A 16973-nucleotide genomic window follows, 5' to 3' on the forward strand; every position below is an offset into this window, starting at 1 on the left:
TGTTGTTCGGGATGACTTAAAAAATAAGAGAAACAGTTGATTCCAACAAACAATCATTATGACGTTTTGGCTGATATGAATGATGATATGGATGTTTCCATTGATCATCATCTACAACCTCAGAAACCACACAAGCCAAAGAGAACTTTGTACTCCCCCCTGATGACTAATTCGGTCATTCAGTGAAACTGCCGTGGGCTTAGGCCCAATTTTGATGAAAGAAAGAAAAGAAAGAAATGTTTTATTTAACGACGCACTCAACACATTTTAGTTATATGGCGTCAGTTATATGGTTACGGACCACACAGATTTTGAGAGGAAACCCGCTGTCGCCACTACATGGGCTACTCTTTCCGATTAGCAGCAAGGGATCTTTTATTTGCACTTCCCACAGGCAGGATAGCACAAACCATGGCCTTTGTTGAACCAGTTATGGATCACTGGTCGGTGTAAGTGGTTTACACCTACCCATTGAGCCTTGCGCAGCACTCACTCAGGGTTTGGAGTCGATATCTGGATGAAAAATCCCATGCCTCGACTGGGATCCGAACCCAGTACTACCAGCCTGTAGACCGATGGCCTAACCATGACGCCACCGATGCCGATCAAATTTTGATGAATTAAGTATTTTAATTAACAAACATAATCCTATTGCAGTGTGTCTTCAAGAAAGTTTTGGAAAGATACTGATCATATTACCATGAGACGATTTAACCTCTATCATGTTTCAAAAAACTGACAATAGAGCATTTGGAGGTGTTTCCATTCTTGTTAATGAAAACATTCCTCAGAATATAGTGACATTAAATACTAATTTACAAGCTGTTGCTGTAAAAGTCACGGCTCATAAAACTATTACTCTGTGCTCCTCGTAATCATTTTAATTTTAATCCAAGGGATCTTCAAGATCTTATTAACCAGCTCCCTACTCCGTTTATTATTATGGGAACTTTTAATGGCTACCATACTTTGTGGGGATGTGAGGTTGTAAATATTAGAGGTAAACAATTGCAAGACTTAATTCTCAAAAATGACTTACTTTTATTAAATGATAAAAGTCATACATATTTTCATTCTGCAAGTGGTTCTTTCACTTCTATAGACTTAACCCTTTGTAGTCCTTCACTTTTTCTTGATGTTTCCTGGAAAGTTAGTTCAAACCCTTGTGGTAGTGACCACTTTCCCAATATTTTGGAGAATGATGGACCTCCATTGCTTGAAAGGGTTCAAAGATGGAAGTTGGCGAAGGCAAATTGGAGTCAGTTTCGGCATCTGTGTAGCACTCGACTGCAACAATTTGCCATTGTTGATGCTGATGATCCCATGTCTTTGTTCACTTCCATCTTGAAGGATATTGCAGATGAAACTATTCCTAAGACTTCGGCAGTGCCAAAGCGTTTCAATAAACTATGGTTTATTGACACGTACAAGGATGCATTCAAAGAGCGAAATAGGCTCCTTGAGAGGTCCAAACGTGAACCTACTGGGGATAACCTAGATGCATTTCGTATTGCTAGAGCTAAGGCTCGAAGAGAGATTAGACAGAGTAAGAAAACATCTTGGAGAACGTTTGTCTCCAAGTTGAATTCACAAACATCAGTGAAATCTGTCTGGAATAGGATCCGTAAAATCAAAAGTAAAGAATCCAGTAATACAGTTCATCATTTGTCTGTTAATGACACGGGTGTTACGTCTCATCGTGACATTGCCAATGCATTGGCAGACAACTTTTCTCATAACTCATCTTCTGCTTTCAGTATAGATGCATTTACATCTGTTAGAACTAAAGCTGAAAACCAGTCCATTAATTTTTCATCTGAAAATGATGAAGTATACAACAGGCATTTCTCTTTGTAGGAATTGCAGGATGCTCTTCATAGAGCCCATAATACTTCAGTAGGACGAGATGAAATTCATTATCAGTTATTAAAACATTTACCGGAATCATATCTGATGGTTGTTTTGAATATTTTAATAACATCTGGATTTCTGGAGACTTTCCTTCTGATTGGAGGAAAGCAATTATTATTCCTATTCCCATTGGTAAGGATTCAACAAATGCTACTAGTTGTCGCCCTATCGCTTTGACAAGTTGCATGTGTTAAACCATGGAACGAATGATCAATTTTAGACTTGTCTGGTATCTTGAATCTCACAAATTGCTTACTAATGTGCAATGTGGGTTTATATCTAGACGTAGCACGGTTGATCATCTTGTTAGATTTGAAACGTTTTGTAGGGAAGCTTTCATCCATAATCAGCACTTGGTTTCAGTATTGCTGTTTTATTTGGAGAAAGCTTACGCTACCACGTGGAGGTATGGGATTTTAAACGACCTCCATGGCATGGGTCTTAGAGGTAGACTTCATGTTTTTATATCTCAATTTTTAAGAGATAGATCTTTTAAAGTCCGGGTGGGGTCGACGTTGTCTGACATTCACCCACAGGAGATGGGTGTGCCTCAAGGTAATATCCTGTCTGTAACTTTATTTTCTGTGAAAATTAACAGCATCACCCAGTGTTTAACACCTGGTGTGGATTGCTCGTTATATGTCGATAATTTTCAGATGTGCTATAGATCGTCAAATATGAGTATCATTGAACGTAGGTTGCAGCTTTGTTTCAATAAACTTCATCAATGGACAACTAAAAATGGCTTTAGATTCTCAAAGGCAAAAACGGTTTGTATGCATATCTGCTAGAAAAGAGGTCTTCACTTAGATCCACAGTTGTTTTTGGACAAAAATCCAATTCCAGTTGTGGAGGAGACCAAATTTCTGGGGGTTATATTTGACAGGAAGCTATCTTTTGTGCTCCATCTTAAATATGTTAAAAAGAGGGGCTTAAAAGCTCTCAGTATTTTATAAGTTATTGGTAATACGGAATGGGGAGCAGACCGAAAGGTTATGTTCTGTTTGTATAGATCTTTAGTTAGATCAAAAATTGATTATTGATGCATTGTGTATGGGTCGGCACGCAAGTCTAACTTGCAGATGCTAGATCCTATACACAACCAGGAACTTAGGCTTTGCCTTGGTGCATTTAGAACATCTCCTGTAGAGAGCTTGTACGTTGATACACACGAACCTTGTTTGGGTGCTAGACGTGCCAAGCTTTCTCTGCAGTATGCTACCAAGATTAAATCTTTACCGAACCATCCTACACATGAAGCGGTGTTTGACAACACATATATGAAGTTGTTTGATGCAAGGCCAAATGCTATTAGTACATTTGGTCTTCGCATTCAGCGTTTTTTGTTGATTTCCAACATTGATTTAACTGAAACTCCTTCATATTTTGTTTTACCACCTTGGTGTATTACACCACCTAAAATTGTGTTTGATCTGGCGCATCTGAAGAAAGATCGTACAGATGCTGTTGTTTATAAACAGTTTTTCATGGAAATTCAAGACAGGTACCGTGATTACATTCCCGTGTATACAGACGGATCACGGGATGGGAATTCTCTGGCTTGTGCTACAGTTTTTCCATCAGACACAATACTTGCCATGAGACTGCCTAGCTCAGCATCGATCTTTAGTGCTGAAGTTTGGGCAGTCATTACAGCCTTAGATGAAATCAAAGATTCGATTGTATCCAAATTTATTATTTTTACCAACTCACTTTCGTGTCTCCAAGCTTTACGCATTATGAAGCTGGACCATCCCTTAATTGGTGATACGAAAGTGTGTCTTTTTATCCATTGCCAATAAAGACATTGTATTTTGTTGGGTGCCCAGCCATGTTGGCATCAGGGGTAATGAAAAGGCAGATTCAGCTGCCCAGTCTGCTTTGGATTTGCCTCATGCCAGGGTTGGTGTGCCGTATACTGATTTTAAATATAGTATTAACCAATTAATTTTTTCGTCGTGGCAACATGATTGGGACGGTGCGGTTGCGAACAAGCTTCGTGCTACCAAGCCAGTCTTGGGACAGTGGCCGTCCTCCTACAGACAGTGCAAGAAGGATGAAATAGTATTGTGTCGTGCTCGCATCGGTCATACATATTTTTACCCATTCATTTATCTTGAAGAAAGATCATCCACCTCAGCGTGTGCATTGTCAGTGTATTCTGAAGGTTCGCCACATTTTGGAGGAGTGTAAGCATCTGAAAATATATTTTTAGTCAGAAAAATGTGATGTAATCATTTCGATTCCACCCAGAATTTGTTTTACAATTTTTACGTGATAATGACTTTTACATTAAATTTTAATTTTATATATCTGTGATATTTGTATTTTTTGCACAGTTCTTTACACTGTGTTTTTATTTAACTATTGAATTTTTATATTGATGCGGTTCATCATTTAATGTTTTGCATTTACCATAGTTTGACACCCAATAACCGATGTATTTTTCATGCTGGGGTGTCGTTAAACATTCATTCATTCTTTTCGATTAGCAGCAAGGGATCTTTTATATGCACCATTCCACAGACAGGATAGTAAATAAAATGTGTTGAGTGCGTCGTTAAATAAAACATTTCTTTCTTTCTAATAGTAATATAAGCGTAAAACAGAACGACAGCCAGTCTTAATGTGGGTAGCAGACGTTTCGTCCCCGAACCAGTTCGCCACAAATCAGTTCGACCCCACTACATGCATATGATGAAATAGTGCACATCTGGCTATGTATCTACATAAACATCACACCGGTCCCAAATTTGTTTGTCACTTTATTGCTTATCTGTAGGTGGGAGTCTTAAACTGTAATATTTTATGTGCTAATAAAGTGGGTTTTTAAGGGGTTTCTTTTGTGAACCTATTAATGATTTTTGGTATGTTTGTGTGGGTGGGAGGGAAGTTCCAATTCACATATAAATACGTGTAATTATATACTCATTTGTATTGTCATTTTGCAAATACATGTCAAACACGACATTTTTCGCACTGGTTAAAATTACTTTTATGAAAATGGTGTTTTCGCGTGCTTTAAATTATTGTTTTGAAAAGGGCGTTCGCGCGCATACAAAAATTAAAATATCAGAAAAATATTTCTATTAAGTTGGTCGCCCTGGCACGGTTTGAGCTATCCTGCCTGTGGGAAGCGCAAATAAAAGATCCCTTGCTGCTAATCGGAAAGAGTAGCCCATGTAGTGGCGACAGCGGGTTTCCTCTCAAAATCTGTGTGGTCCTTAACCATATGTCTGACGCCATATAACCGTAAATAAAATGTGTTGAGTGCGTTGTTAAATAAAACATTTCTTTCTTTCATCAATTTTTTTTTTTTTTTAATAACTATAGTGATCAATGAACTCTCACCGGGAAGTCAACTGTGTAGTGAGACTATAAACATCGGCAGATTACAACTTAGGCCGCTTCAGCAGGCACGGCGGAAGAAGTAGGCATGGGGGGGGGGGGGGGGGGCCTGACTGAGATCGAGGGTGGAAAACAGAGTTTCTAGGTGGTTTCTAGGTGGTTCGGGGGTATGCTCCTCCGTAAAATTAAAAAAAACAGGATGTCCTGAAATCATCGCGCTTCTGGGGGCCTCGTGATTATGTGTACACTTATTTCCCCCCAGATCATTAATTTTTCCCCTCTTCCAGCGGGGGTTGCAAAAAAAAAAAAAAAAAAAAAAAAAAAAAAATATATATATATATATATATATATATATATATATATATATATATATATATATATATATATATGTAGCACTCGGATACTTAAACCGGCTCTGCCTGAAATGCAATTTCCTACATTCTACAAGTAAAATTCATCTCTAATATTTATGATTCAAAATTATTCTTGAGCACCCACCACCACCACCACCACCACCACCCCACCCCGCCCCCCTTGCTCCGCCGTGCCTGTTCATGTAAAGAAAAAACTTGAACTTTAACTTGTTCACTGTCCCATTATCTGATAACACACACGGAAGTATTTCCAGTTGGACGGGGATTTTCCCTTTCAAAGCTACGAAAAAACCCAAACCTGACAACAAAGAAAACAGAAAACAAAAACAATATGTCGGCCTTGTCGTTTGAAGGTTTGATCGGGAGAGGAGGATTTGCTGCCGTCTACCTTGTAAAAGACACGAGCGACGGAGATCAAGTAAATATACAAGAGTTTTGTTTACATGTCGGTAAACTGTATTCATACGCAGTTTTGTCCTGTATTTGTCTACTGTACAAGCATACGTATCCATTACAGTGATTACTGCCAGAGTTATTGAACGGAAAAGACGTATTTTCCCGGAACGCCCGTGCTCTCCATTCTAGAGCTTTCCAATTGTACAACTTTTATTTGGCTAATTTTAGTTGAATCTTTTTAAAGACTTAATCGCTGTTATAAAGTTTGATATTACTAGGCTTGGTGTATTTACTGGAGTTTTATTTGTGTGGTGGTTTATGAACGATCGTTAACTAAACGGTGTTGATATACAAAGTGGCTATATATACGATGGCCGTGTATATAGCCTCCGCTAACGCGAGCTGGCTATATACACAGCAAAAATGTATATATGGGCGGTAAATAAATATTTGATTGATCCATATTTCCGAATCATCTGGAACAGGAGGAATACATACTAAGCACAAATAGGTAGCGGAGGCTATACACACGGTCTCTGATACAGACTGGGGGAGCGACAGAAACCTCTTCTCATGATTTACAACTCTCAACATATTGGCCAGACTACAATGTGGCTCTCAGACGTTTGGCTGTGAACCTACCAGTCTTCTCAACAAACCACTTAATTCAAAATCAAGCTCTTATAATAATTGGTAGAGTATTTGTCTGCATGCCCATAGATAGTCTGCATGCTGAGTTGACAGTTCCTTCCTTGCTGGTTAGGAGACAAGCTCATTGTCTCAAATACTGGTTAAAGGGGCATTCCTGAGTTTGCTGCAATTTTTAATACGTTATCAACTAACAGAGACTTTTTAACGATTGTAATTACATATCAAATATATTTTTCTGCATAATATATTAGTAGCTGTATATTAAACGTGTTTCTGGTCGTTCTAATATTTGTATTAGGTTAAATTTCATTTTATTTCCTAATCCAGTTTAGGCTTCTTACAAATATTAATATCTATGGTTTTCCATCAAACTCCTGACGGGCGTATCATGTACCTCACCGGTACTCTTGTTTCATTATTATTAAACATAAAATATACTTAGTGAACTGAAAAAAGATTAAAAGTAAATATCAAAACAGTAACTGTACCGTTATTATTACAAGGGATGACAGCTTATTTATTGTTGAACCGTAGCTATGGTGCAGTGTGCGTGTTTTATTTTCAGTAAAATGTTCAACATACACTCCTTCTAGTCACTTGAAGTGTTATGGTCGGCCTGATGACGAGATATTTGTAAATATACATGTACATATATAGAAACTCAAACTTTACCAATTACTTGGTTGTGGGACGGGGAGGGATGGAGGGGGCATTCAGTATTGGTGACAGATTTCCTGATAAAAATTATGACGTTATTAAAGAAAACTTTTTAAATTTTATATCACATTAAATATATTCTGACACTTTGATGTAATATAATTAAAAGATAAAGATTGCACTGGCACGTCACTGCAGACTGACTATGCTGTACATGATAAATTGTCATCCCTTTACAACCCCATTGTTCTTGATCGTGCACGTGTCATTCGCGTGTTAACTGTTAGGTCACTTTGTAAACAAAACAAATAACAAACTCCTCATCAGATTTATTTACAATTCAGATTTGGAAACATGTTAACGGTATAATTAACTTGCAAAATGCCGTGGACAATATTTTTACCTCAATATTTTTATTTATTTATTTATTTTTCATTTACTTTTTTTTTTCTTCTTTTTTTTTTGGCCGTGGTCATTTTCTTATTTGCAGAGGTTGGATACATATTTGTAATTTTGTTTTATTTCTGCAAATCATCAGGTATAAAAAATAAAATTCACATTTTCCTCAAATATAATTTGTCAACGTAAAGGAGGGGACAATTAAGACCATTTGGCCTGGTATGCGTTTTCAACGATATATAATGCACATTATTGCTTAATATCAACAAGTATAATCATATAGTTAATTAATAAAACGGTTAAATGTGACGGCTATGATATATAACGGGCGCAGCCATTTTGTACCATCCCATTGAATACGCCCTCTGGCGAGCTGGTGGTTACGTAATACCTAACGTGTCACGTCAGGAATTAGTCTTCGAACTAAAGAAACGAAACATACCAGATTTTTGCGAATGCATCGCAATGTTCTGTAATAATAGCCATCCCAGTAAACCAGGAACAATTATATATTGTTTTTCAATACAAAATAAACCACCATTATCAAAGTCTTGAAGTAACTGTATTATGGTTTGTACATAAATTAATCCATGTACTGAAATAATAATCGGAGTGTTTTCTTGTTTAATTGGTCTTTCTCTCCGTGGCCTGTACCTGTGGTTCCTGATTGGCAGGTGTATATTTAGACGGTCCCCAGACACTGTGTCTAAACACACTAAAAAGACGTGCCTCTTTTATTAAGATCACAGGGTATTGTGTGGTAACCGCACGGATACCCCTCCAATCGTAATGGGCATTATCAGCCATCCTGTTTTATTACTGTAAGTAATTCTGTAAAACCCTTGATTAAGTAGACTTTTCCATCTAAAATCACAAAACTTACCAATTACGTCGTCCCCCCCCCCCCCCCCCCCCTCCCAAAAAAAAGAAAAGAAGAAAAGTATCACTTGGGTATCGTGAGTGGTCGTTTTAGCTCGAACCTAGGGTACCTACCAATAGGCCTAATAATATGCATTTTTTCTTTGGATTTTTTAAAAAAGAAAAATATTGTAACTCCGTTTCGTTCTATTGATGCAAATTGAAATATATTTAGTTAAATAGTTTATTATACTATCAAGTCATATATGTTGTTTTACAAGTCAGGTTGATGAAAGCGAAGCGCCTTGTCGTAAATTAGAGCGTTTGTTTACATTGTGGATTGAAGAGATGGACGGAGCTAACGTCATTTCGCCCCAAGCTATACCACCGGTCGTCACAAAAACGAAACAAAATGGCTGCCAGTTAGCAGGAATATTTTTTTTTTATTATTAACTCTAAAATTACGCGTTTTTCATTTGTTAAAGTGTCAGTATGTGTTGGTGGTCCGGGTATGCATCTTTCCAACACATAAGGCTCTTGTTTTGAGTTGACCCTACCTTTAAGGATATGCTAAAATGACAATACAAACCATGGCCCCCCTAAATTTTTGCGATCGTTATAATTTTATTATATATTTTAATTTTGTTACAATCTCCCTCCAAACCTCCCCCAAAGTTCCCTTGGCATTCCACCTCATGTCACTGCTCCCCCCCCCCCCCCCCCCCCCCCCCAAATGGATTTTCTGGATCCACCACTGTTCATTTAAGAACTTACCACATATATTTTTGGTTGAAGACTATATGACTCCTAGGGAGGGAAAAAACATGGATTATTTGTCTTTAATTCATCGTTATAAACACAACGGTAAGCACCCTTTAACTAAATTGATTGCCGCAAAGTGTATAGATGGAAATGTTTTTAATTATATCAATTTAATGAGATATATGTTAAAAACTTTTTCATCAGTATTGGACTAACTTGTTTGGTTGACGTTCCTGTAAGGTTGTAGTGCGCCAATCGGTGACATCAAAGTGTTACGGCCCACTTGGCGTTCTAATGGGACTTAGTGCTTTGATATTTACCAAGATAGTTTTAACCATATGGGTAACATATAGAGAATAATACATGAGTGGCCGTTAGATACCATTTATCTCACAACGAGTTGTTTTAAAATGTATCTAACGAGAGAAAGCCAGTTTGATACGTTTTTAAACCAATTTACATATCCTCAAAAAAACAAAATTATATACCTAAAAAACCAGGTTTTTAGCACATTTCAAATTTTTTTTGACTAAAATATATTTACAACGCTTTGCACTTGTAGCTGATTTACGCGTCACAGACACATGATTGTCAGGTTAACTATACGTCACAGTGTAATCTATTTCCATCGTGTTGTTTTTCATTGGATGTATGGCATTGGTGACCTGGTCATCGTCTAAGAACAGCTTGCCGTTTGTCTTGAAATTGTTAACAAACGTACGTGTGTAAACAGGTTATGTGTTGTCATAAATAACGCACGGTGTTCTCACCAACGGGTGTGTAAGAAAATGTATTTATGTCATATCTTCAATCTACCGATAATGCAATATATAACTATGATATGATACATAACGTGTTTATTCCACAGTATGCTCTCAAAGTTGTGGACCTCGGGAAATTTGGATCCGATTTGTTGGAAAAGGCCTTACAGGAAGTTGAATTAATGAAACAACTCGATCACAACCACGTGGTTCAGTACATCGCATCATACAAGAAGGGCACAAACATCTTCCTGTTCACAGAGTACTGTGACGGCGGGGATCTGTCTCAGTTTCTTAGAGAATCTAAGGAACAACTACCGGAAGAACTTGTCGTCTGTTGGATGTGGCAGATGTCGTCTGCACTTTGGGTAAGGATCTTTCCAAAATAATATGAGGGTTATGTGACAGGAGGTCTTTTTTGGCCCAACACCACTAATAAGAAGAAATTAAATAATGTGGCATTATTTGTCTTTATGTTTAACTCATAACGTCATGTATTAATTAAGAATTGACCGCAGTTATTTTTTGGTATACACAATATGACTCCCCGTATAGTTTAGGGGCCCTTAAATATTACACAATCATATTTTGGTCAAAATTAGATACCCCTCCTACCCCCATGTAACGCTCCGTAACGCCAGACAATACGACCCCCAAATATTACGTAACGCTTGGAGACGCACGAACCCTCCCCCCCCCCCCCCCCCCCCCATATACACACTTTCACTAATAAGTCATTTGATGAATATTATTTTATTTTAAGAGAGAGCACAAAACAAATTTTTATGTAATATAACTGAGCGTTACGTAACGCTGGTCAGTAGACCCACCTGTAACGCCGCATAACGTTTGGACCTACACCTACTGAGCCCCTCGAGCGTAACGTAATATTTGAATGGCCCCTTAAACGTTTTATAGGTTTTATAGTATTACTCCGATGTATTGCATGTTAGTAGATTAATATATTATTTAGATGGCTACACAATCAGTATAGTTCCGTTAACTATATTATTCTTTTTTATTTTTCGTGTCATCAGTTTTAATTTTATGTCAAAATAATTATTTACAGTACATGCACTCCATGGACATCATTCACAGAGATTTGAAACCAGAAAACATCTATTTGTCGAAAGACGCCAATCTTAAACTGGGTGACCTTGGCATTGCCAGGTAATTGCTTTTAAAGGGAATCGGTCAGGGATTATGTGGCGTCAAATATATAAACTATTAAACAAGTTTTCATTCATGTTAATCGAAAAGGGAAAAATTAACCACCGTCATATTTGTTTTATATTCTAAATTGTATTCGCTTATTACCAATGTTATACATTATCAGTGAAATCTTTACTCAGTTCGACTTTACATTACGTGAAATTGCATTTCCGGGTTAGCGAAACATTTTAAGAGTCTATAAATTTGGCACCAAACATCGATGGTCATTTCTCTCTACTGTTACGGATTTAATGTATTCTGTATTGATGAAATGGTTGTTTCACGTGGTGCTGTCCACCACTGTGACACTGTGTAACATATGATTTCAGGCTGTTGTCTTTGTATATGTGCTAGTGCCCTATGTATTATAGTAAATGTATACAGTTGATAATTTCTACTAGTCCAGATAAAACATTCACTAGCCAGGATCGAGGGCTAGTGCATTTGTCGAACCCTGTATACAGTATCTACTCTTTCCATATTCTCTGTTTCATAATCAAAGGACGGAACATTTTCTGTGCATATTTGCTCCAGACATAGACATAGCTGTCTTAGCTGTTGAAACAGTAATTGTAGTTGAGGGATGTGAACTGTGGGTGGTGTTTGGCCGTGGTAGAAAAACGTGGTACAAATATATGCAGACACAAACCAGCGCGAATAAACCGGGATGACAAAGAGCATGAGGATTACTTCTATTTGATGCAATCTCCGTATATGGAAGAGTCTCTGCCTTCAATGGGATAAAGAAGAATAGATTGTTTGGGATGTTTGAACATCAATACCACCTCTTCATCCACCATTTGACCAACTGTCAAAGGCGCAAAGCCATTTATCAGAGAAATGAAAATGGACGAAATAGAATGCTTTGTCGTGCTCTACAGCAACATTTCACAACTGTCTAAAGTAAATGAAGCCAGTGGAATGTGTTTGCATATGGGAATCGCCAAATAGAAAAACATTTCCACCAACTCAAGCTGCTTTACTTCTTCATATCAAACTGCCAGTATACCAGCCAGGCCACAAAGAGAGTCGGTTGAGCGTTCGCCTGGAGTGCTTGCGTCGCAGGATCGAACCACCTGAGTGAATCCATTAATGTTACTGGGGGTTTTCTCGTTCCAACTAGTGCACCACAAATGGTCAAATGCCATGGTATGTGCTTTCTTATTTGCGGAAAAGTGCATATAAAAGATCCCTTGCTGCTAATAGAAAAATGTAGCGGATTTCATCTGATGATTACGAATAAGAATTAACAAATGTTTGACATCCATTAGCCGATTATTCATTAATTAATATGCTCTAGAGGTGTCGTTAAACAAAACAAACTTTAACTTTCAATCAGCAGCAGACTCGGGTTAAAAAAAGAACTGTATGAAGCATACTTCTGGAGGCTTCAAAGTACTGTCGGGAACTAATCAAATGTAACTGCATATCAAACTGCAGAGACCGGTACAAATGTTAAAAAGCCAAACTCGAGTGCATGCATTTGTATTTGTGTGTTGGACAGTGTACCCATATGAATTTATTATAACATGTTATTTAGTTTTCGATGATTATTGCAAGGTAAATTGTATTAATGGCGCAGAAAGTATGAAACGTAAATATAACAATATAACAGTATGAGTGAAATGGTCATAAGTGATCCAATTACCTCAAAACTTGTTTTATATAATTTACATTAAGAATATGTCAAAGAGTCCTCGATGCTTGATGCGCGGTCGGTCTAGGATCGATCCCCTTTGGTGAGCCCATTGGGCTATTTCTCGTTCCAGCCAGTGCACACGACTGGTATATCAAAGGCCGTGGCATGTGCTATCCTGTCTGTGGAATGGTGCATATAAAAGATCCTTTGCTACTAATGGAAAAATGTTGCGGATTTCCTCTGTGAGACTATATCATGTCAGAATTACCAAATGTTTGACATCCAGTAGCCGATGATTAATAAATCAATGTGCTCTAGTGGTGTCGTTAAACAAAACAAACTTCTTTTCAGGGAACTGGACGCGGATAATTTGGCGTTCACAGTTGCGGGTACCCCGTGTTATATGAGTCCTGAAATTTTCTTCCAGCATGGATATAACCATAAGGTAAATTTCACCTGCATTTCAAAGCACGGTCAATCAAATGCTGTTTAAATCACGATAATGTAGCCAAGGACAAGAATTCCGCGGACAATGACTCGCCTGTACTACATGAATTGATTTGGTGTCGCTCATGATTGCATCCAGATGCTCATTTCAAAACATGTTAATACAATTAATACATGTTTAATTGACTTTAATAGAGAAATAATTTGCGATGCAAAATTCGTGATTAATCTAATGGGTAAAAGACAACAACAAATCAACCCAAAAAACAAACAAACAAACATTGTTTTAACATGCATTAAGAAAATCTTGCCTTTCAAATTCGCTAAAGTGAAACAATAAACATTTAAGAAAAAAACCCCACTATTTCTTCAAAGAAAGATGTATTTTATAGTATTTTCGATAAAACCTTCTTTATGAAAATTAAATGATATCCCAAAAGCCGATATTTGATTTTAAAAAACCCAAAAAAAACAACAACAAAGCTATCACAAAATCAGATCTCTAGCAGCGGATATGTTAAGTTTATGGGTGTGATTTGTTTGCTGATCTCTCTCCACACCTCCACCTCATAAAAACAAACAAACAAGACCTACAAAACACAATGCAGTGTTTAACGGAGGAATACAATGGATTTATTTCTTTTTAATCTTATATGTAATATTTAATATCTTCAGTTATCTCGGTCGACTGCTGGATGTTACTATGGAAGATTGTCATAGATATATTTTATAAATATTGTAGACTTACTTTGTTTCATACACGACGCTGACATCATCATCAACTACAACACAACCTAATACAACTAGTACAACAATCCCTTCTACCACCACCACCACAACAACAACAATAACCACGACGACAACAACTACACTACCACCACCAACTACAGCAGCAGCCAAGAAAGTACCTCTACCTAGAAACATCCATGGTATTAGTTCAGTAACATTAATTTACTGTTATGTGTTGTTGTTTTTAATTGTCAGGCTGATATTTGGAGTCTGGGGTGTATTGTATATGAGCTGGCCACCAGGAAGAAAGCGCACGACGGTGCAGAATTATTACTCTTGTATAAAATGCATGATGCCCCAAACTTTCTCGGTGGCGAGGTACGTACGGCTACATTTTATTTTTGATAATAATCATTCAGACATTAGGATGATCTGAAAATCAATTAAACTACATTAATCTACTGGTTTTCTTAAAGGGACATACCCTAGTTTTTAAACACTAAGGCATGTGTTTTTACTATTGGAGCCGTTTTTGATAACTGAAATCATACTTTACTTAGATTTTATTGTTTGGATTATCCATTTCCGTACATTCGAAGTGTTTTTGGTCATCCCTGTGTTTCTAATATCACAAAATGCATTTCTCATCTTTTTAAAAACGCACATGCGTCTGAGAAGTAAGAGTTATGGAATCGAGTTTTAGTCTAATTTTAGAGGGTATTTCATCATTTCAAAGTCACACACTCATGTTTCACTCAATTGTAACTTTATCCAAGTGTGTTACAGGTTTGTAGATTAACTAAACTTAGTGTGCATTTTCATGGGCTAAAACTAGGGTCTGTCCCTTTAGAATGTGATTATTATTCTAGTAAAGTATGGTCTATACTAGTGCTGTTTTATTATTTATTTAATTTTTATGTGGTTTCTTTTATGGGTTTTAGTTTTGCTCGAGTCATGTCTTTTAATTTTATTTAAAGGAACAGACCCTAGTTTTTAAACACAAAGGCACATTTGTCACTGTTAGAGCCGTTTATGACCACTGAAATAAAACATTACTTATATTTTATTGTTTAGATTATCCATTTCCGTACATCCAGTGTTTCAGGTCATCCTGGTATTTTTAATACCACAAAATGCATTTCTGAGATGTAACGGTTATTGAGTCGAGTGTTTGTCTATTTTTAAAGTATTTCACCGTTTCAACGTTACAGACTCCTCTTTCATTCTGTTATAACGTTATACAAATGTGTTACAGGTTTGTAAAGTAATAAAACTTAGTGTTCATTTTTACGAGTTGAAACTGGGGTCTGCGACTTTAATTATATATATATATATATATATATATATATATATATATATATATATATATATATATATATATATATATATATAAATTCAAATGAAGCTTGTTATCGGTGTGCCGCTAGGGTGCTCTATACTGTTACAGTAGATCGGTTACACATATAATAATAACTTGGATATATTACACTTTGACTTCCATGGTTTATTTACATACAATACTGTTTCGTACAGGTCGCGATGTTTGTGCGAACCTGCACTCGTCAGTGCATAAACCAGAGTGATTTGTATAGAACATTAATTACAGCAACGTGTCTCTTCTAATCATGTTAAATTACTCAAGAAGTATTTGTCTTTATGTCCACATTTGCTGACCAGTTCGTTTCGCTTATTCAGGGACGCCGTTTTAGGATTGAAAATAATAAAGTACTTCTGGCAAATACAAAGGCCGCAACGCTTCGACGCTTTCGAATAGTGTGGAGCACGGCATAGAATTTTCCAACTGATTGCGTACTCAAGATTGTTCTCTTTCAAGTGCCAGATATGTTTACTGAGTTCTGTATCGTTGCGCCCCGCCCGGAATTGGCCACTGGCGAGATCAGAGGCTAAATCCGGGGTGGGCGTGCCTGAACCTCTGTGGATAGGGGCACGTAAAATTTAATAGAGTTCCCAATCCCAATATCGTTGCCCAACAACAACCAAAATTACCATACATTAACCAGTTAATGAAACTAAAGGTCAACATAGAACTATACTTGATATATTTTAAATCGTATTACATTTTTTTATGTCTTATTGTTATTTTATGAAAATTTAATTTTTATTATTATTATTATTTATTTATTTTATTTATACCTATATATTGTAATACCAATAATTATAAAGTACACAGTTGTAACTGAAATTTTCTGAATAATTATATTTTACAATATACCTCTACTTTGTTACATCGCAGAATGCATCTATATGGTTAATACACATATCTCTATAATGTAATATCATGTATTTATATTATTAATACACATATCTTTATAATGTAATGTCATGTCATGTATTTGTATTTGTATTCATATATGTACCAATCAATGTATCCTCCTGTTAACCATCTTGTCAAAATCAGAATATGTATGAAATCGCTTTTTTTATAATTTAATATATCTGATATTGATATCTGACATTATTATATTTACTCAACATAGAAATATATGCCCAATATCTCTGCAATCTATTTTGGAACCCCCCTTTTCAAAATCCTATGTACGCCCATGATGTTCCTCTTACGCCGTTGCATAACGGCCTGGCTGTAATAAAGTTCCGTTCTGTTCTGTTGCGCTTCGTGCTGTGATTAAAAGAGGCCTTGTGGTTAGAATACCTCGCCTTGAAATCGGTCGCCGTTAACCCTACATAGGTCTCTATTTTATCCCCACAGGTCACTATGGCTTGGTACACAATGCTCTTATTATATATATTATATATATAATAGTGTTAATTTTTACGAGTTGAAACTAGGGTCTGCGACTTTAATTTTGA

At 36.7% G+C, this 16973-nt stretch overlaps 1 protein-coding gene across 1 annotated transcript in view; it reads left to right on the forward strand.

The window, feature by feature from the left end:
• The first annotated feature begins 5809 nt into the window (after nucleotides 1-5809).
• LOC121367999 (serine/threonine-protein kinase nekl-2-like) overlaps nucleotides 5810-16973 on the forward strand; it is a 28015-nt gene continuing 16851 nt past the window's right edge. Inside the window, exons 1-5 of the mRNA XM_041492490.1 lie at nucleotides 5810-6051; nucleotides 10225-10485; nucleotides 11187-11287; nucleotides 13320-13413; nucleotides 14400-14522. Of these exons, the coding sequence (XP_041348424.1) occupies nucleotides 5965-6051; nucleotides 10225-10485; nucleotides 11187-11287; nucleotides 13320-13413; nucleotides 14400-14522 (666 nt within the window). The 5' untranslated portion in view covers nucleotides 5810-5964. The remainder of the gene's footprint in view (nucleotides 6052-10224; nucleotides 10486-11186; nucleotides 11288-13319; nucleotides 13414-14399; nucleotides 14523-16973) is intronic.

Source organism: Gigantopelta aegis, chromosome 3 (genome assembly GCF_016097555.1).
Source record: "Gigantopelta aegis isolate Gae_Host chromosome 3, Gae_host_genome, whole genome shotgun sequence".
Lineage (NCBI taxonomy): Eukaryota > Metazoa > Mollusca > Gastropoda > Neomphalida > Peltospiridae > Gigantopelta > Gigantopelta aegis.